This window comes from Ruditapes philippinarum, unplaced genomic scaffold, assembly GCF_026571515.1.
Source record: "Ruditapes philippinarum isolate M1 unplaced genomic scaffold, ASM2657151v2 ctg425_1_1_1_1, whole genome shotgun sequence".
NCBI lineage: Eukaryota > Metazoa > Mollusca > Bivalvia > Venerida > Veneridae > Ruditapes > Ruditapes philippinarum.
In genome coordinates, this window is record NW_026864449.1 from 33722 (window position 1) to 55783 (window position 22062).

Sequence of the window (22062 nt, forward strand, 5' to 3'; positions counted from 1 at the left end):
CCGAAAGGTTGCGATTGTTTGTTATCAGAAAACCCACCTATAATTATTGAGTAACATTGAAAATGGTGGCGCCCGTCTAGAATTGACACTGAAAATTTCATTTATAGGTATAGAATTCTATATATTCTTTAATTGTTTTTTATTTGATTTTCTTTAAATATACAGCTGCAGCCTATAGTAAGGCTCCCACGTTTGCAATTTTTTGTAAACGTTTACGGAAACGATAACGTTTAAACGGTGGTACTTTTATGTACTATTCTTTACCATGTATTCAAGTATCCAAATAATGACTTACTTTCTAATCAATATATGCACAAATAATGTTCAGGGCTAATTGCAAGAGCGATGGCACATTTTCTGCAATGTATCCCCATTTCGCTGTTTTGATTGAAGGAAAAACAAACATTTAATTTACCAAAATAGAGGATATTGAATGAGTGTAAGTTTAAAGCTGAATTAATTGAACGAGTTCAATAAAATTATATTATGCGAGCCTCTGGCGAGCATAATATTATTTTATTCAAGAGTTCAATAAATTTAGTAATGAACTTACACAAATTTAATATTCTATTTATCACATACATAAAATAATGAACATTTGTAGTGATAAAGAAACATTTAGCATTGACGCGCCATAGTATAACGCTTACATTTAGCGCGTCTTTACGCTATGTTTATATAACACAAATGACGTCACATCAAAATATATGCACGACTGTGCAATACCGTTTTTAAGGAGTAGCAAAATCGGAATGGGTGTGTGATAAAGTGTATTATGTCACGCGCGATTATTGTAGGGTGATGCTGTGTGTGTGTGGGGGGGGGGGAGGTGGTGAGAATTTATGGTTACAGGCATGATTAAGATATTTTGTAAGACAATATAGTCAATTCGTTTAAACGGTAAAAATTATAATAAAAGTTTACAAATGAAAATCGAAACAAATTTGTTAAAACGTGTAACCGTGGGGGCCTTAGTCTATAGCCAGGCAATCTAAAACCAAGGCCAGCTTCGCAGTCACTGCCGTTGACTTCCATGTATAACAGCGAAGAAGCCCTTATTTAAGTACGCTACCGGCTTAACTGGAGGGGACTTTAGGTTTATCCTCCGTCCATCTCTCCGGGCTATCTAAGAGAAGTAGGGGGCCATGTAACTGTAAACAGAACAAAAGAGAATGAAAAAGTTGATTCTGTAACAATAAAATAAGGGGCTATGGCCCTGAGACTATTAAACAAAAGAAAGTATCAAAAGAAATGGCCCCTAAGTCCATTTAAATGGCACGTCCATCATTTATCAAAGGAATTTGAAATAACTTGGCACAAATGTTTGTTATAATAAGAAGATGTGTCATGCACAAAAACTGGTCACCTACCTCCAGTGTCAAGGTCGCACTTGCTCATTCAAGGTCATCATTGTCTATTTGAGGGTAAATTTCGTGTCCGGTCCATAACTTTCTTATCTTTGAAGGGATTTTGTAAATACTTGCCACATTTGTTCACAATAATGAGACAATGTGTAATGCGCAACAACTGGTCACCTTCCTCGAAGGTCAAAGTCACACTTTGAGGTCAAAGATTAGCAAAGTCTGTTATAGGGTGAATTTTGTGTCTGATCCATAACTTTTTATATAGATCAAAGTTTTCATACTTGGCACAAATAGTCACATAAATAAGACAATGTGTCATGCACAACATCTGCATCCCTACCTCCAAGCTCAAGGTCACATTTAGAGGGCAAAAAGTAACATAATCTGTTATTATAGGGTATAATTATTTCATGTCAGGTCTATAACTTCTTCAAAAATCAATGGATTTTGAAAAAACTTGGCACAAATAGTCAAAAAAATTAAGATGAGTCATGCACATTCCTGCACCCTTACCTACATGGTCAAGGTCACACTTAGAAGTCAATTTTAGATTAACATAGTCTGTTGTAGGGTATATTTTGTATCTGGCATAGATCAAGGGATTTTGTAAATACTAGGCACAAATGTTCACAATAATGAAACATTATGTGTCATGTGCAATAACCAGTGGCCTTCACTAAGGTCAAGGCAAAGATTAATATAGTCTTTGATAGGGTACATTATGAGTTAAAGAAAAAGTTGAGTGTTGTCACGGCTAGTTGGTTGCTATTATTTTAGTAAACAGTCTTTGGCCTCTTAGTATGTCTTTTCATAGTGTACTTATCTATATCATTTCAGTTGATGATTAACATACCTTTTTGATACGTTGAGAGATTCTAACAGACCTTCAAGAAAACAATGGTTGAAATACACATGGAAGAAAACTGTTCTCAAGATGAGGACTGGATCAAAATTTGTGGCATTTATAAGGACACACCAAGACTTGAAATTCTGAAAGAAATTAAGCAATCTTTTAAGAGCAGTCGTTTTACATTTGTCCATTTTGAAAATGATAATGTTACTGTTAAACAAACCTGTAAGTTTCCACAAGAACGTTTATTGCTTTACAATGAGCTGAAAAATTATTCAAAAGTGTACAGTAATTTCATTATACATGATCATAAGTTTCTTTATGTGCCTGATGACGAATGGAAATCATTTGGAAATATTTTTCCAAAACACAAGGGAATAATGCTGCTGTACAGTTGTCTAGAACAAGGCAAGAAGTTAATGACCAATGAACAAATACCAGACTTTGAAAGTCCACAACAAGGTGTCAGTCTACTCAATCAATCATGTCATGATCCTCAATACAATTTGATTAGCCGTACATTTGCATATTGTCCACAGATTCCCTGTGATCAGAGGGACACTGCCTCTTCACATAAGGGATCCATATCAAAAAAGTGCTGGTATTGGTATGGGGCAGAGAAGGCATGCATTTCATTTAATATGATTGCACATGATAAAAGAACTGAACCAGGTGATGACATGGCTGTAAGCCCTACAAACATAGCAAAATTTATAGACAGGGCTCTGAGGTCCACAAAGATGGCAATAGGTGGAGGGATGGCTCCGATAAAGGTAAAGAAGGCACAATATAAAAGCATGGTTCTGATGCTGACAAAGATGGCAAAAATGATGCTAACAATAATTGTTCCACATGAAAAAATGGATATAATTTGCACGAGTCTGAACATTACAGACATTGTACTAAGTGTAATCAAAGGTCAATTGTTCATTAAGACTGCAAAGGGTGAAAAAATGAAGTGGAAGCTGTCAAATAATAACCAAAGTGTAAACATGATGTTGCTGTCCAGAAAAACTGAACCAGATAGTCAAAATACTCTGATGTTAACAGGGAATGATCAAGAAGTTTCCTTATTTAATACACCAAATGAAGTGGAGTTCTTTAGCAAAATTTTGTTAGATGGGCCAAAAGCAAATAGGCCAGAAAAAAATATTGAGAGGTCATTGATCAATAGGGAAGATCATGTTTCAGTTGTAGATCATTCCCTACCTAAAGTAAAAAAGTCAAGAAAAGCAGTTAGCAAAAAATATGGCTATAGGGTGAAGATAAAACATGCACTATGTGGTACTGGAAAAGGTAAATGTGCTAAGGAGAGGAGTATTTTAGGAGAACAAAACAAATTTTTGAATAAAATGCCACTTAGAAATAGGTTTTTAAAGAAAAGAGATAAATGGAAGAAAAAGCATAGAAGAATAGATACAAAGACTCAACGTAAAAGATTGAAGCCCTTGAAACAACAAAAGGGATGGTCGTGGAATTATTATGAAAATCTAAAATTGGAATACCTTAAAGATGAGGAGTATGATTTTAATCAAGTTCAAAAAGAACATATTATGGATATATCACATTATATAAGGGAGTTTACCAGACTACCTTCTGGAGAACACTACTCCTCTAACATTGATGTATGGCCAGCTAGCAGAGAGAATGGAAGGAATGAAGAGGAATCAAATGTTTTTTCTGCTGATCAGCATTCAAACCATGCTGTTCAAAATCAATTAGTGCCAAGCAGAAGAGAAAGAGAGCCACATGGTATTGGAATTCACCATCCATCGCAAAGAGAATTGACGGGCATTCATGCAGTGCAGCAATTGGGTGATGTAACTCAAGTTAACAATAGAATGGGAATACAGATGTCTTACATACATGCTGACCAGTCATCAACACAGGAAACAACCATTAATGCTCTAGCATCTGATCTGCCAATGCCACATATAATAAGACGTTCCTCATCACAAGCAATAAGAACCTCTAGTGAAACATTTGCTTATGCAGAGCTGGGTATTGGAGAAAGACTGCCACATCAGAGAGTATGTATAGTAAGGATTGTATCATTACACAAATAAGTAGAGTTGCCAAATTAATTTGCCTTCTAATTATGCACCTCAGATTACTATTAAGTGATTTGCATCTTCAGGGGGAGGGGGGGTAGGTATTTGCTTTTTTATTGATGAGCTCAACTTAGTCAACATTTGGCATATTTTTCGGTGTTTGTACGTCCGCCCAGTCTATATCTTGCTCATTCCTTGAAGGATTATAAAATAATTTGGTACAAATGTTCGCCATGACGGGGTGGCGTGTCATAAAACCCAGGGCAGCCACTCAAAGGTCATGGTCTTACTTGGGTGTCAGCGCAATACGGTAACCCATGTCTGGAGCATAACTTTTTCATGCATGTATTGATTTTAATATTACTCTGGACAAATGTTCTTCATAGAGATGCTGAGTGTTGTGCAAAAAATTAAGGTGTCTGCAGTAAAGGTTAAGGTCACACTTAGGGGTCAAAGGTAAAATAACAAAATAAAGCATTCACCTGGAAGTATAACTTCTATATACATAGATGGATTTTAGTAGAACTTGGCACAATATTCTCCATGCTGAGTTGAGTTGTTTCTGACAGGCAAAATGAAGGTCAAGGTCAAAAGAGGTCAAAGGTCAAATGAAAATAATAAGATTATGCTTTGAAGTTTTATGCTTGGTGGTTAGAGGATTTTAAATTGTTGAGCCTGCTTTTGGTGAAGTTTACTTTAAGTAGTCACTTTCCACTTTTGGCAGTTTGGTATTTGTGCATCCGTGAGTCTGTCTAGCTTTGTACTGTCTGTATCTTGCTCATCTTTTGATAACAAAGTAGTTTGATACAAATGTTTACCATGATGGGATGCAGTGTGCCGCTCAAAGGTCACACTTTTGGGGTCGACCCAAAACCAGTGTCCAGAGTGTAACTTCTACATGCATAGCAGGATTTAAATATTACTTTGGACAAATGTTCACTAAGATAATATACAAACATATTTCTTTCATACAGGCATTTAAGACGTATTATGTTTGGAAATTATTTTCATAAACTACTGGCAGCAGACAATTATTTTAAAACACTTTTACTAAAAACAACCAATATAATTATATGACTTTCACTTAACTTCTGATAATGTCTTCTAGTGTTAATTTTTATCATCTTAAATGAATATGAATGGATGCTATATTACATACTTTATGAATTATAGAACAGAAGACCAGATGGTAACTTTCAGAACATAAGACCAGTAGGTGACATCCAGAACATAAGATCAGTTGGTAACATCCAGGAAAGTAGACCAGTTGGCTACATCCAGAACATAAGACCAGTTGGTAGCATCCAGGACATAAGGTCAGTTGGTAACATCCGGAACATAAGACCAGTTGGTGGCATCCAGGACATAAGATCGGTTGGTAACATTCAGGAAAGTAGACCAGTTGGCTACATCCAGAACATAAGACCAGTTGGTAGCATCCAGGACATAAGACCAGTTGGTAACATCCAGAACATAAGACCAGTTGGTAGCATCCAGGACATGAGATCGGTTGGTAACATCCAGAACATAAGACCAGTTGGTAACATCCAGGACATGAGATCGGTTGGTAACATCCAGAACATAAGACCAGTTGGTAGCATCCAGGACATGAGATCGGTTGGTAACATCCGGGAAAGTAGACCAGTTGGTAACATCCAGAACATAAGACCAGTTGGTAGCATCCAGGATATAAGATCAGTTGGTAACATCCGGAACATAAGACCAGTTGATAGCATTCAGGACATAAGATCAGTTGATAACATCCGGGAAAGTAGACCAGTTGGTAACATCCAGAACGTAAGACCAGTTGGTAGCATCCAGGACATAAGATCAGTTGGTAGCATCCAGGACAGAAGACCAGATGGTAACATCCAGGACAGTAATGTACAGAATAGAAGACCATCTGGAAATTCACACCAAATATTAGGTACTTTAAAACTACTGATTGTTTGACCCCCATGTTTGTTTTTAGCTCACCTGTCTCAAAGTGACATGGTGAGTTTTTGTGATCGCTTTTTGTCCGGCATCTGGTGTAAACTTTTACTTTGAACGATTTCTCCTCATAAACCCCTTAGCCAATTTCATCCAATCTTCACAGGAATGATCCTTTGGTAAGTCAAATATTTGAAATTCAAATATTATCTGCAGCATTCATATTAAACAATTACATATTTGGCATAGGGTGTTTTGTGTACTTTAAGAAACACAACTTTGGTTTTATTACATGGTATTAAAATTCTGAATATTTTTAGGATTATCAGTTTTGAAAGCTTTTATTAAGTAGGTGGGGTGTTAATGATAATATATTTCAAACAAACTATATTTATATTTTGTGCCTGTTTATCTTCTGAACGTGAATGGGAGCATGGGTTTTTAAGCATTGAAACAGTTAGCCTGTATCAATCACCCAATCACTGGCTCTGAAACTCTCGGCTCAGATAGATAGTCAGTACAACTCTTGAGCAGGACAATTTTTGTCTTTTTAGCTCACCAGAGCCGAAGGCTCAGGCTGAGCTATAAGTATCAAAGGGGGATACTCCAGCGTCCGTCGTCATGCGTCAACAATCGCAGTCTTCTCTGAAATTGCTGGGCAGATGTACCTAAAATTTGGTCTGTAGCATCCTTGTGACAGTCATACTTAAATTTGCTCATGTCATTTCAATTTGCCCCTTTTAGGGGTCAGCAGAGCTAAAAATAGAAAAACATCTAGACATCTACTACAGAACTAATGGATGGATGATCACCAAACTTTGTCTGTAGCATTCTTGGTTAGTCTTTTATCAAGTTTGCTCATATGAATTTGATTGGCCCCTTTTAGGGGCCACTAAAGCTAAAAATAGAACAACCTTTAAATGTCTATTTCTACAGAACTAATGGATGGATGATCACCAAACTTTGTCTGAAGCATTGTTGAGTAGCCTTTATCAAGTTTGCTCATATTATTTTGATTGGCCGCTTAAATTAAAAATAAATATACATTTAAACGTCTATTGCTACAGAACTAATTGATGGATGATCACCAAACATTGCCTGTAGCATTATTGGGTAATCTTTTATCAAGTTTGCTCATATTAATTTGATTGGCCCCTTTTAGGGCCGCTAAAAAAAGAAATACGTTTAAACATCTTCTCCTACACAACTAATTAATGGATGATCTCCAAGCTTTGTCTGTAGCATTTTTGGTTAATCTTTTATCATGTTTGCTCATATTAATTTGATTGGCCCCTTTTAGGGGCCACTAAAGCTAAAATAGAAAAAACTTTAAACATCTTCTACTTCAGAACCAATTGATGGATGATCACCAAACTTTGTCTGTAGCATTCTTTGGTACTCTTTAATCAAGTTTGCTTATATTAATTATGCCCCCATTTCGAAGAAAAGGGGGTATATTGCTTTGCACTTGTCGGTCCGTCGGTCCGTAGACCAAATGGTTTCCGAGTGATAACTAAAGAACCCTTAGGCCTAGGAACTTCAAACTTGGTATGTGTGATTGCGTCATGACCAGTAGATGACCCCCTATTGATTTTGGCGTCAAGGGGGTCAAAGGTCAAGGTCACATTACCTATTGTAAGCAAAAATTGGTTTCCAATCAATAACTTAAGAACCTTTAAGGCCTAGGAACTTCAAACTTGGTATGGTGATGGTCATTGACCAGTAGATGACCCCTATTGATTTTTTGGGCGTCAAGGGGTCAAGGTCAAGGTCACATGTGACCTTGTAATCAAAAAACGGTTTCCGATCAATAACTAAAGAACTTTAAGGCCTAGGAACTTCAAACTTGGAATTATGGTGATTGGTCATGATCAAGTAGCATGATCCCTATTGATTTTGGGGTCAAGCGGGGTCAAAGGTCCAAAGGTCACATTGAACCTTGTAACAAAAACTGTTTTCCGATCAATAACTAAAGAACGTTTAAGGCCTAGGAACTTTAAAACTTGGTATGTTGATTGGTCATGATCAGTAGATGAACCCTATTGATTTTGGGTCAAGGGGTCAAAGGTCAAGGTCACATTGACCTTGTAAGGCAAAAAAACGATTTCCGATCAATAACTAAAGAAAACCTTAAGGCCTAGGAACTTCAAACTTGATATCGGTGATTGGTCATAATCAGTAGATGATCCCAATTGAATTTTGGGGGTCAAGAGGTCAAAGGTCAAGCGTCACATGTGACCTGTGTCAAGCAAAAAATGGGTTTCCGATCACATTAACTAAAGAACCTTAAGGCCTAGGAACTTCAAACTTTGGTATGGTGATTGGTCCATGACCCAGTAGATGACCCCTATTGATTTTTGGGGGTCAAAGGGGTCAAAGGTCAAGGTCACATTTGACCTTGTTAGCAAAACGGATTCCAATCAATAACTAAAGAACTAAGGCTAGGAACTTCAAACTTGGTATTTGTGATTTGGTCATGATCAGTAGCATGACCCCTATTGATTTTTGGGGTCAAGGGGTCCAAAAGCGTCAAGCGTCACATTGACCTTGTAAGCAATAACGGTTCCGATCAATTTTAACTAAAGAACTTTAAGGCCTAGGAACTTCAAAACTTGGTATTGGTGATTGCGTCATGATTCAGTAGATGACCCCTTTTGATTTTGGGGTCAAGGGCGTCATAGGTCAACGGTCACATTGACCTCTTTGGGTTAAAAACGGTCTTCTGATTCAATAACAAAAGAACCCTTAGGCCTAGGAACTTCAAACTTGGGTATTGGTGAATTGGTCATGACCAGCAGATGACCCCTATTGATTTTGGGGTCAAGGGGTCAAAAGGTCAAGTCACATTGACCTTGAAGGTAAAAACGATTTCCGATCATAATTACGATATGAACCCTTAGGCCTAGGGACTTCAAACTTTGATATTGTGATTGGTCATGATCAGAAAGATGACCCCTATTGATTTTGGCGGTTAAGGGGTCAAAGGTCAAGGTTCACATTGACTTTGTAGGTAAAAACGGTTGCCGATCAATTACGAATGCAACACCCTTAGGCCTAGGGACTTCAAACTTGATATTGTGATTGGTCATGCATCAGTAGATGACCCCTATTGATTTTGGGGTCAAGGGTCAAAGGTCAAGGCTCACATTGACCTCTTAGGTAAAAAATGGTTTCCGATCAATAACTAAAGAACCCTTAGGCCTAGCTTGGTAAGAGGATTGCTCATGACCAGTAGATGACCCCTATGATTTTAGGGTCAAGGTCACATTGACCTTGTAGGTAAAAATGCTTTCAAATCAATAACTTAAGAACCCTTTGGCCTTGGAACTTCAAACATGGTATGGTGATTGGTCATGACCAGCAGATGACCTATTGATTTTGGGTCAAGGGTCAAAGGTCAAGGTCACATTGACCTTGTATGTTATAAAGGTTTCCGATCAATTAACTTAAAAAGCTTAGGCCTTGGAACTTCAAACATTGTATGATGATTGGTCGTGACCAGCAGATGACCCCTATTGGATTTTGGGGTTAAGGGGTCAAAGGTTAAGGTCATGACCAGTTATACTTGATATTCCTTATTAATTGTTTGATCACTGGGTCAGAAGTCATGCATAATAACCTTATCACATGACTCATTGGCTGCTGATAGGGGGCATACATGTTTTACAAACATATCTTGTTTGATTAGCCCCTTTTAGGGGCCACTAAAGCTAAAAATAGAAAATGCCTTCGAACATCATTTCCTACTGAAATAATTGATAGATGATCACCAAACTTTGTAGCATTCTTAGGTAGTCGTTTATTAAGTTTGCTCATATAAATTTGATTAGCCCGTTTAAGCTAAAGCTTAAATGCCTCAGGTCATGGAATTTTTTCAAATTAGTGTTTAAACATATTCTATGCTCAAATGTAATATAAGAATATATTGACATTCCAACACTGAAAAGCAGTTGTTCCTGGTGAGCGACTCAGGGCCATCATGGCCCCTCTTGTAAGGTATCTACTTGAAATTTTAAATATATATTTCTAATTATTACACACATGTTGTTTGACAAGGTTCATGACTCTAGCAGACTTCCTGAAGTTAAAAAAAAGTGTCAGACATTCGGGCTGACAAACCATGAAAATCTGTCAGACCGAATGAAATTATTCAAAATCAAAGGAAAACTTGTGTTTGTATTTCTAAGACACTTTGGTTTTAATTTTTTTTTTCGCAATCGGCATAAAATTGGCATATTTGGTACAGCGCATATTCACCTCCTCTTTGTCATACACCAACGTTTCTCGGTCCTGCTTCCACTTTCATTAAATTTTTGTCTCAGGATATTCTTTTCATCATTTTACTGCTGTTCTGCGCGCTCCTCTGACGTAGATTTTCGTTTTTAACCTCATTTTGGCACCTTAAACGACACCATTTTGTATACATGCGACTTGGATAAAAGCCAGACGGTCAGACCGATTCGAAATAAAAAATCGTCAGACCTAATCGTAAATTAATAGGACATGTCCGTCGGACCGATGTATTTCTGGAAGTCTGCTCTAGCGTGACTATTTCCAAAATAACTCCCCCTTGAACTTGGAATTTATGTTAACAAATGTTATTTTTTTACTATAACTGAAAAAAAAATTATACGTAATTGATTTTTCCTATCATACTATTTTGTCTTCCTTACTGTGTCCAGTATTTTATTAGTCGCTGTCTCCTGCGACAGCTCTTGTTGATATTGGTACCAATGCAGCACAAATATATAGAACATCTGAATTTGATGCTCACTCATTCCCAGTAAACCACAACATTGTATAAATTCTAGAAGTTAAAAAATGATATTTCTTGTAGAATAAAATTCTATTTTATTTCAAAATAGCATCATCTTAACACCTTGAAAATAAGATATTACCAGTACAAATGTCCTAGATTTTTCTCTGTGAAAGGTTTTTTTCTAGATGAACCCCAAAAATAAATTTAATTAATTTTTTAAACATAAAAGGTCCAAAATTTGGTACCTTTGGGAAAGGGCTTGGGGCTTTTTATTTGTATCCCAACGCGTTAAACTCCCAGGGAAAACAAAAATTTTTTAAAATATATGAAAAATCTGGGAAATGGGGAATTTCCATGAAAATTAATTTACCACCAAAAAAAATTAAAATTTTCCCTTTTTTTTATTAGACAAAAGTTTGGGAAAAGCAAATTTTTAAACCCAAAAAATGCTTTTAAATCTTATTTTTTTGGGAAAAGAATAACCCTTTTTACCCAAACAAAAACACCCAAAAACTTTTTTTTTTTTTAGGCCCAAAATTTTTTTTTAAATTTGAAAAACAGTTGGGGGAAAAATTGAACCCCAAATAATTTTAAATACATTAATGCATAAATGAACCTTAAACATTAAACCCCCATTTTTTCTTCTGTTTTAATTTTATACTGTTGTGATAGAATTTGAAAAATTAAACAGGTGTTTTCTAAGTCCCCCTTTTATCAAGGTAAGAATTTCGTGGGACAAGAATAGATATTTCCCAAAAAGAATGATTTATAAATTTTTGCCTTTGCAGGAAATTTTCGATCATTTTCAGATAATCATAGGATAACAGAGATGGTCAAGTGCATTATCTGTGAGAGGAATGACAGCAACATTCGTTTCCCCACCAAAAGGCCCGCCTCCCTTTTTCTTGTTTAGGAAAAAGGCCTTTAGAAAATTTTCGCATTCTGTCCTTAATTTTTTGAACGAAGAAAACAAAATACAAAAGTTTTAAAAAAATTCTGATGTTTTGATACTATGATCATCAAATCTGCAGAAAAAAAATTTAAAAGTAATGTTTTATGGAATATACTTGTTGAAGTTGTTTTGACTGAAAGTGGTTAATATACCCAAACAGCCAAAGTTTAGGAGACCAGTTACTTCTGTTATTTTTCGCTTAAAGTATTTCTGCTATCATTGTCCAAAATAATTTTCCAGTCTGCTTTATGTCTGTATGTAACTGTAGGAGAAGTATGTCTATATTTAAGAAGACTTTTAGGGTAAAGAATTATTTAAAAACAAGCAATACATATATAAAAGTAGTTAATGAACAATTTGGTCACAAGTTTCATTCTTGAAATGTCTTTAAATATTAAGGTATGTTTATTTTGTATTTGCTGTCAGCATTTTTACTTTTACTTCTCAGTATTTACATTTATTATACCGTTAGTATTAAAACTTTGAAATTTTATGATAAAATACAATAATGACCTTTGCCCGTTTCCTACTTAAATAATATTGAATCACCCTTAGGATATGGGGCCTGCTTTTTAGCTCACCTGTCACAAAGTGACAGGGTGAGCTTTTGTGATCGCTTTTCGTCCGGCGTCCGTCCGTCTGTCCGTCCGTCCGTCGTCCGTCCGTAAACTTTTGCTTTAAATGACATCTCCTCATAAACCACTGAGCCAATTTCATCCAAACTTCACAGGATTGTTCCTTTGGTGGTCACCTTTAAAAATTGTTCAAAGAATTTAATTCCATGCAGAACTCTGGTTGCCATGGCAACCGAAAGAAAAATCTTTAAATATCTTCTTTTAAACAACCGTAAGAGCTAGAGCTTAGATATTTGGCATGAAACATCTTCTAATGAGTGTCTACCAAGTTTGTTCAAATAAAAGCCCTGGGGTCAAAATTGGCCCCGCCCCCGGGGGGTCATTGATTTTCCCTATATGCATATAGTAAAAACTTAAAAGATCTTCTTTTAAAGAACTGTAAGAGCTAGAGCTAAGATTTTTGGCATGGAACATCTTCTAGTGAGTGTCTACCAAGTTTGTTCAAATAAAAGCCCTGGGGTCAAAATTGGCCCCGCCCCGGGGGGTCATTGATTTTCCCTATATGCATATAGTAAACACTTAAAAAATCTTCTTTTAAAGAACTGTAAGAGCTAGAGCTTAGATATTTGGCATGAAACATCTTCTAGTGAATGTCTACCAAGTTTGTTCAAATAAAAGCCCTGGGGTCAAAATTGGCCCCGCCCCAGGGGGTCATTGATTTTCCCTATATGCATAAAGTAAAAACTTAAAAAATCTTCTTTTAAAGAACCCAAAGAGCTAGAGCTTAGATATTTAGCATGAAACATCTTCTAGTGAATGTCTACCAAGTTTGTTCAAATAAAAGCCCTGGGGTCAAAATTGGCCGCGCCCTGGGGGGTAATTGATTTTCCCTATATGCATATAGTTTAAACTTAAAAAATCTTCTTTTAAAGAACTGTAAGAGCTAGAGCTTAGATATTTGGCATAAAACATCTTCTAGTAAATGTCTACCAAGTTTGTTCAAATAAAAGCCCTGGGGTCAAAATTGGCCCCGCCCCAGGGGGTCATTGATTTGCCCTATATGCATATAGTAAAAACTTAAAAAATCTTCTTTTTTAAAGAACTGTAAGAGCTAAAGCTTATATATTTGGCATGAAACATCTTCTAGTGAATGTCTACCAAGTTTGTTCAAATAAAACCCCTGGGGTCCAAATTGGCCCCTCCCCAGGGGTCATTGATTTTCCTTATATGCATATAGTAAAAACTTATAAAATCTTCTTTTAAAGAACCCAAAGAGCTAGAGCTAAGATATTTAGCATGAGACATGTTCTAATGGGTGTCTACCAAGTATGTTCAAATAAAAGCCCTGGGGTCAAAACTGGCCCCCCCCCGGGGTCATTGATTTTCCTTATATACATAGCAAAAACTTAAAAATCTTCTTTGAAAAAACCCAAATAACTAGAGTTTAGATATTAAGCATGAAACATCTTTAAGTAAATATCTACAAAGTTTGTTCAAATAAAAAGCCCAGGGGTCAAAACTGGCCCTGCCCGAGGGGTGTCATTGTTTTTTACTCTATGTGTATAGTAAAAACTTAAAAAATCTTCTTTTAAAAAACCCAATGAGCTAGAACTTAGATGTTTTGCATGAAACATCTTCTTATAGGTGTCTACCAAGTCTGTTCAAATAAACAAATAAAAGCCCTTGGGTAAAAATTGGGCCGGGGGGGGGGGGGGGGGGGGGCTATATACAGGTGAGCGACCTCAGGGCCATCATGGCCCTCTTGTTTAACTTGTCTTTTGACGTCTTATTTATCCTTTTAAAATTCCATTTTATTTAATTCCGTCCATTATATTTTCTCGTTTACTCTGGGAATACCTGTACGAAATTTTCTGCACGGAAATGAGGCGGAATTCAATGGCAGATTCCGCCCAGAAATTTAAATTCTCCCCCAAATATACAAGTGTTAAACCATTTGCTTTTGGCACGGATTCCGGCCGGATTCCAGGTTGAAACGGGACAGATTCCGGGCGGAATTGGGACGAAATATGCAAATGAGTTGGGGCGGAATTTTGAAGCGGAATCATGGGGCGGAATTTTGAAGCGGAATCTTGGGGCGGAATTTTGAAGCGGAATCTCGGGGCGGAATTTCGGAACGGAATTTTGGAACGGAATTGTCGAACAAAATTCTGGGCGGAATTCTGGGACAGAACTCATGGGGGCGGAATTTTTATGAGTTTAACATGATCACATTTTTTTGGGATAAAATTATCAATAATGTATCAGAGTTTAACATGATCACATTTTTTTTGGGATAAAATTATCAATAATGTATCACATTAAATTTTCTTTCACAAAATTTAATACATATCCTTTAGTCCAAATACAGAATAGAATACCATACATTCACTATAACACAAATAGTTTTTTTCTACCTGCAGGTTTTGGTAGGTACTGGTTTTCTTAGAATCCAACACTTTGTTTTTTTGCAATTTTTTTGCTGAGAGTGTTTCAATCATAAATTTGTTTCAAATGTTTCTGATTATTTAAATTACTATTTCTTTAATTGATGTCTGTTTAAGTCCACTGCCTGTGTTTGCAAGAAGTTCTTGTGGTTGTGCTCACCTTTAATAATAAAATTAATAATTAATTAAACAAAAATGTAGTAATGAATTATGTTTGATTGCATAATTATATGCAGTTATATTTCATATTTTTTGATAATATCATATTTTATGTTTCAACAGTATTAAATATTAACAGTGCTTATGAATATTAAAAAATACTAAAGTTTACGCAGTATCTTATTTCAGTGCACAAGTGTTTAAGAATTGCTCTGTATAAGAATTAATTAACTGCTTTATTTGTGACACTATTTATTACTGGTTATGTATTTTTCAAGGAAAGATGTTGAATAGTAAAGTACATGTATTGAGATTTAAAAATATACCTTTTAATAACCTTTCAATTAATACTGCACATCTTTATTGAAACACCTTGCATCTCACAGTCAGCACTTAACTCCCAGTCTGAAAATATGAGTGTAAAATGTAATTTTAGATTGTTCCATTGGAAACACAACACATACATGTAAAATAATAAATGATTATGATGACCCTGTTCAGCTGTACAAAACTTCTAAATTTGTACCATTTATTCCTTAATCAAATTGGCTTAATTTGTTTAATTTCCAGGAAATGAAAAAGATCTACTACATGCTATTAATTTATACAATACACACAATCATTATATAGAATCATTGAATAATTTATATTTTACAGTCATTAAACATGTAATAAAGATTTAAAACAATTATCAGAAAAAAACAAATGTATGAAGTTGAAAATATAAAAACAACATTGACCTCTTGTTACAAATTTTAGTTTGCTACCATTGATAGTTTGATATAAAACTTGTTTCAGCATTAATGTAACTCAAGGTTTATAATTACCTGATTATGTTGTTCATCTCCTTGTCCCATGTTTTCACACTTATTTATCATACCAATACTAAAACACTTTGAGATCTCAATCAAAAGTATATCTCCAAAATTGTTAAAATATCAAGTACATCCTCTGTTATTTGCACTCTTTTTGCTGACCCAGATATCTTAGAATTCAAAATTCACAACTGTATAACTGCATGGACAGGTCAATCATTATGTAAAACAGGGTTAATTTACTCATCATCTCAACCTCCATTCATTGAATGTAACAAAAATTCAAGTAACAAATAGATATATATATAGAATTTAAAAATCATTACATATTTCTGAACAAAAAAAATTGCAATGTCCTAGACAAATTCTGCATATGAAATTTATAATGTTATCTCTCCCCAAAATAATTCAATGGAACAGCCTGATCTGTTGGAATGACCAGTGGAGTAAATTAGTCATGCAAAGAGTTTAAGATGGTGGGAAACTGCTGGTCAGTTGAGTTTTATCAGAGCTCTGATCTGTGTAGTGTAAAATCTCAGTGGATATATATTGTAGTATTTATTTACCTAAATTAAAGCAATTATTGGGCATATTGGCTGATCAATTCAGATCTATATAGATTAAAAGGGCATAATATATGAGATTATTTCATGCCCTGTTTTTGTTTTGTTTTTGTTTATTTTTTTATAACAAAATCATGATTTCTTAGAGTTTAAAATGGCAAGCACACTATCTTGTCCTGTGGCTGTCCTGATACTCAAATTTAAACAGCATTCTTATTTCAATGTTGCTTTTTATAAACTTAAGCATTTTGGAGGTGAATGTTTTCAAGTTCTACACTAAGATTATTACAGTTGTTTTTCAGTACAAAAAAGATTTGCTAAATTAGTCTGACAATATATCATTTGCCACAATATTTAAAAACATTGTTTGGGCATATTTTAATGTCTAAAAAATAACCCTATTTATTCTAAAAATACACCTGTAATTATTGGTCAAGTATCAATTGCTTCAACAAAAATAATAAGTACAGTTGGTAAAATTTCAATGTCTGCAAGTGCAAAAACAAGAGTTAACAATTATGATTTAGACATCTTATATGTGAAATTCTGTTCAAGAAAAATGTTTAAGTATAGAATTCCGCCCATAGTGAAGGCCATTCCTTCCCAAGAAAATTTCAAAGTTGAAAATTCTGCCCAAGATGAAATGTTTAAGTATATATTCTGCTCCAAATAAAATTCCAGCCGGAATTTTTCTAGTTTTCCGCCCAGAAAAGTGAACAAAATATTTTTCTTGTGAGACGGAATGACACGGAATTTGCGTTTCCGTTCCTGGTCCGCCCAGAAATCACTGATTCCGTGTCAATTCCGTGCCAATTCCGCCCAGAATCCGTGCCAAAATTTCGTACAGGTACTCTTTTACTTCACAATCATACGCCGCTGTGCATGGAATGGCACTTAAGTGTCACATTGACATTCCATGATAATTGTGGATGTTTATTAATTATAAATTTCACCATGTCATATGTTTAAATGTTGAATTCTGCTTAAGCCAACGTAAGGGGGCGTGGACGGTAGCTTTTAAGTTGACTGTACATTCCATGAACAGACTCAAACCGAGCCTGCACATTTTCAATTTGGCTCTTTTGATCTTATTAGCTCACCAGAGCCGAATGCTCAAGTGAACTATTAGTATCAAAGGGGGATGCTACGGCGTCCGTCGTCCGCCGTCATGCGTCAACAATCGTCTTCTTCTCTGAAACTACTGGGCAGATTTACTTCAAATTTGGTCTGTAGCATCCTTGTGATAGTCACACTTGAATTTGCTCATGTAATTCCAATTGGCCCTTAAGGGGTCAGCAGAGCTAAAAATAGAAAAACCTTTAAACATCTTCTTCTACAGAACTAATGGATGGATGATCACCAACTTTTTCTGTAGCATTCTTGGGTAGTGTTTTATCAAGTTTGCTCATATTAATTTGATTGGCCCCTTTTAGGAGTCTCCAGGGCTAAAAATAGAAAAACCTTTAAACATCTTCTTCTACAGAACTAATTGATGGATGATCGCCAAACTTTGTCTGTAGCATTCTTGGGTAGTTTTTATCAAGTTTGCTCATATTAATTTGATTGGCCCCTTGAAGGGGCCACAAAAGCTAAAAATAGAAATACCTTTAAATGTTTATTTCTAGAGAACTAATTGATTGATGATCACAAAACTTTGTCTGTAGCATCCTTGTGTAGTGTTTTATCAAGTTTGCTCATATTAATTTGATTGGCCCCTTTTTAGGGGTCTCTAGGGCTAAAAATAGAAAAACCTTTAAACATCTTCTTCTACAGAACTAATGGATGGATGATCACCAAACTTTGTCTGTAGCATTCTTGGGTAGTGTTTTATCAAGTTTGCTCATATTAATTTGATTTGCCCATTTTAGGGGCCGCAAAAGCTAAAAAAAATACCTTTAAATGTCTATTTCTAGAGAACTAACTGATGGATGGTCACCAAACTTTGTCAGTAGCATACTTAGGAAGTCTTTTATCAAGTTTGCTAAAATTATTTTGATTGGCCCCTTTAAGGGGTCTCTAGGGCTAAAAATAGAAAAACCTTTAAACATCTTCTCCTACAGAACTAATGGATGGATGATCACCAAACTTAGTCGGTAGCATGCTCTGGTAGTGTTTTATCAAGTTTGCTCATAATAATTTGATTGGCCCCTTTTAGGGGGCTGCTTAAGCTAAAAATAGAAATTCTGTTAAATGTCTATTTCTACAGAACTAATTAATGGATGATCACCAAACATTGTCTGTAGCATTGTTTGGTAGTCTTTTATCAAGTTTGCTAATATTATTTTGATTGGCCCTTTTTAGGGGTCTCTAGGACTAAAAATAGAAAAACCTATAAATATCTTTTCCTTCAGAACTAATTGATGGATGATAACCAAACTTAGTAGGTAGCATGCTATGGTAGTGTTTTATCAAGTTTGGTCATATTAATTTGATTGGCCCCTTTTAAGGGCCGCAAAAGCTAAAAATAGAAATACCTTTAAATGTCTATTTCTGAAGAACTAATTGATGGAAGATCACCAAACTTTGTAGCATTCTTGGGTAGTCTTTTATCAAGTTTGCTCATATTAATTTGCTAAGCCCCTTTTAGGGGTCTCTATAGCTAAGAATTGAAATACCAGTAAATGTCTATTTCTAGAGAACTAATTGATGGATGACCACCAAACTTTGTCTGCAGTATTCATGGGTAGTCTTTTATCAAGTTTGCTCATATGAATTCGATAAGCTCTTTTTAGGGGCTGCTTAAGTTAAAAAAAGAAATACATGTACCTTTAAATGTCTTTTTCTGGAGAACTAATGGATGGATGATAACCAAACTTTGTCTGAAGCATTGTTCATTTTATGAATTTTGCTCATATTATGATTGGCCCCTTTAAGGGGCCGCTTTAGCTAAAAATAGAAATACCTTTAAATGTCTATTTCTACAGAACTAATGGATGGATAATCATTTAACTTTGTCTGAAGCATTGGTAGTGTTTTATCAAGTTTGGTAATATTAATTTGATTGGCCCCTTTGAGGGGCCGCAAAAGCTAAAAATAGAAATACCTTTAATTGTCTATTTCTGAAAAACTAATTGATGGAAGATCACCAAACTTTGTAGCATTCTTGTGTAGTCTTTTATCAAGTTTGCTCATATTAATTTGCTAAGCCCCTTTTAGGGGTCTCTATAGCTAAGAATATAAATACCAGTAAATGTCTTTTTCTAGAGAACTAATTGATGGATGATCACCAAACTTTGTCTGCAGTATTCTTGGGTAGTCTTTTATCATTTCTACAGAACTAATGAATGGATAATCATTTAACTTTGCCTGAAGCATTGTTGGGTAGTCTTTTATCAAGTTTGCTCATATTAATTTGATTGGCTAAAGCTAAAAATAGAAAAACCTCTAAACAACTTCTTCTACAGAAGTTATGGATGGATGATCAACAAACATTGTCTGTAGCATTCTGGGGAACTCTTTTATCAAGTTTGCTTATATTTATTTGATTAGCCCCTCTTAGGGGCCACTAAAGCTAAAAATAGAAAAAACTTTCGAACATCATTTCCTACTGAAATAATTGAAAGATGATCACCAAACTTTGTAACATTCTCAGGAAGTCTTTTATCAAGTTTTCTCATATTATTTTGTTTATCCCTGTTTAAGTTAAAGCTTAAATACCCCAGGTCATGGCATTTCTTCAAATTATTGTTTAAACATATTCTATGCTCAAATTTTATATTAGAATATATTGACATTCAAACACTGAAAAGCAGTTATTTCTGGTCAGCGACTCAGGGCCATCATGGCCCTCTTGTTTAGAGATTATTTCCTCTATTTTTCAAGTTCAAGGTCGTTATAATTAGGTTGCTAAGAAGTTTAGCTCACCTGTACCAAAGAACATGAATTTTGTTTGTTTGTTTGTTTCATTTTACGCCTTTTTCCAACAGTATTTCAGTCATATAGGCGGGTAGTTTCCTAACCACCATTCCTGGAGAGTTACACCAGTACTAGACTAAACCGAATTAAAAGGATTTCTGTTGTTGTATAATTCGAGTAAATCTTTGTTATCTCTTAACTTTACCAAATAACAATTGAATAGTTGTTAGATACATGTCATATGTATGTTTTTAACTCTCTACACTGTGTTGATGCAGTACCCCTAGACACTTGCAGAAATCATGATAAATTACTATAAAAAAATATTGCTTTTTACTCCAGTTCTGACATTTTCCTTTTGTCATTATATATCCATCGGTATGAACAGATTAAATAGATTAAAGAGCAATTTGGCAGGTGAAAAAGCCAAATTTAAATATTTAATCTTTCGAGTGCCTTGTCTGGATAATACAGTATTTAGTGTGATGATCCAACACTTTGTTTTGTCTCACTCCTTTTGTGATGTCTTTGGCAAATATCCTCTAAATAATATATGTTTACATTTGCAGCTTTGGGGAAAATGTATAAAATAGTTAGGGCATTTGTTATTGTTTAATATGCAACCATAGACATATCAACTTATTGAAATCAGGTTTGATATTTAGATATAGCTTTTTGTGAAAAAGTTTTGTATTGTTTTAGTATGTGATCAAAATTACATATCATCGTCTTGTAATTATATTTAATATTTTAGTAAATTTTGCAGCTATAACAACTACATCTTTACAGAATGATAAAATCAAATTTAAGGTATATATCAATATCTTTAAATCATGTTTTGTCTAAGGAAATTTGTAAACACAGGAATATTTTCATATTTGTTTTCATGTTTATACACATATAATTGTTTTTTGTGTGGTGGTATAAGATGTTTCTCGACTTGCTTTTACTGGTAAATTAATCAGACTTTTGTTTTCAAATGTTAAAGAATCCATGTATTTTTTATCTGTTTCTTTAGTGCTTTAACCCTTATGTCCATCGTACAATCATGACAAAACCATCAAGCCTTGTCCGGGAAAATGTCATATATATCTACCTTCTGAATAGCTGCACATGTCTGCACTTGTGACATGGGTACATTCAGTTGCATTCAGCGTGGTAAAGTTAAGATATCAACATACTGTGGTGAAAGTTTCCACATATGTAGTGTATTCATCTGCCCATAGATTACCTCACATTGCTTCCATATGTATATATTAACATACAAGATTGGCTGTTTGCATCTTCCTTTGTATTTAAGTTGTGAATCATGAATTGTATGGTTGCTTAGATTTGCTTGTAATATTTTTAAACAGAAAAAGCAGTTTATACCACATTTAAACCAAAGTATGCAATTTTACACTTCATCAACTAGCTTGTGTTGCAATATATATTCTATTTTGCAATAATGTTTTTCATGAATTTTTAGCTCACCTGTCACAAAGTGACAGGGTGAGCTTTTGTGATCGCTTTTCGTCCGGCGTCCGTCCGTCGTCCGTCGGCCGTCGTCCGTAAACTTTTACTTTAAATGACATCTCCTCATAAACCACAAGGCTAATTTCATCCAAACTTCACAGGAATGTTCCTTTGGTGGTCACCTTTAAAAATTGTTCAAAGAATTTAATTCCATGCAGAACTCTGGTTGCCATGGCAACCGAAAGAAAAAACTTTAAATATCTTCTTTAAAAGAACCATAAGAGCTAG

General features: G+C 35.0%; 1 protein-coding gene across 1 annotated transcript; it reads left to right on the forward strand.

Moving 5' to 3' along the window:
* The first annotated feature begins 2205 nt into the window (after window positions 1-2205).
* LOC132725581 (uncharacterized) lies at window positions 2206-6218 on the forward strand. The gene is made up of 2 exons (XM_060710716.1): window positions 2206-4244; window positions 5439-6218. The coding sequence occupies exons 1-2, from the start codon at window positions 2262-2264 to the stop codon at window positions 6216-6218; spliced, it is 2763 nt and encodes a 920-aa protein (XP_060566699.1). The 5' UTR covers window positions 2206-2261.
* Window positions 6219-22062: the final 15844 nt, after the last annotated feature.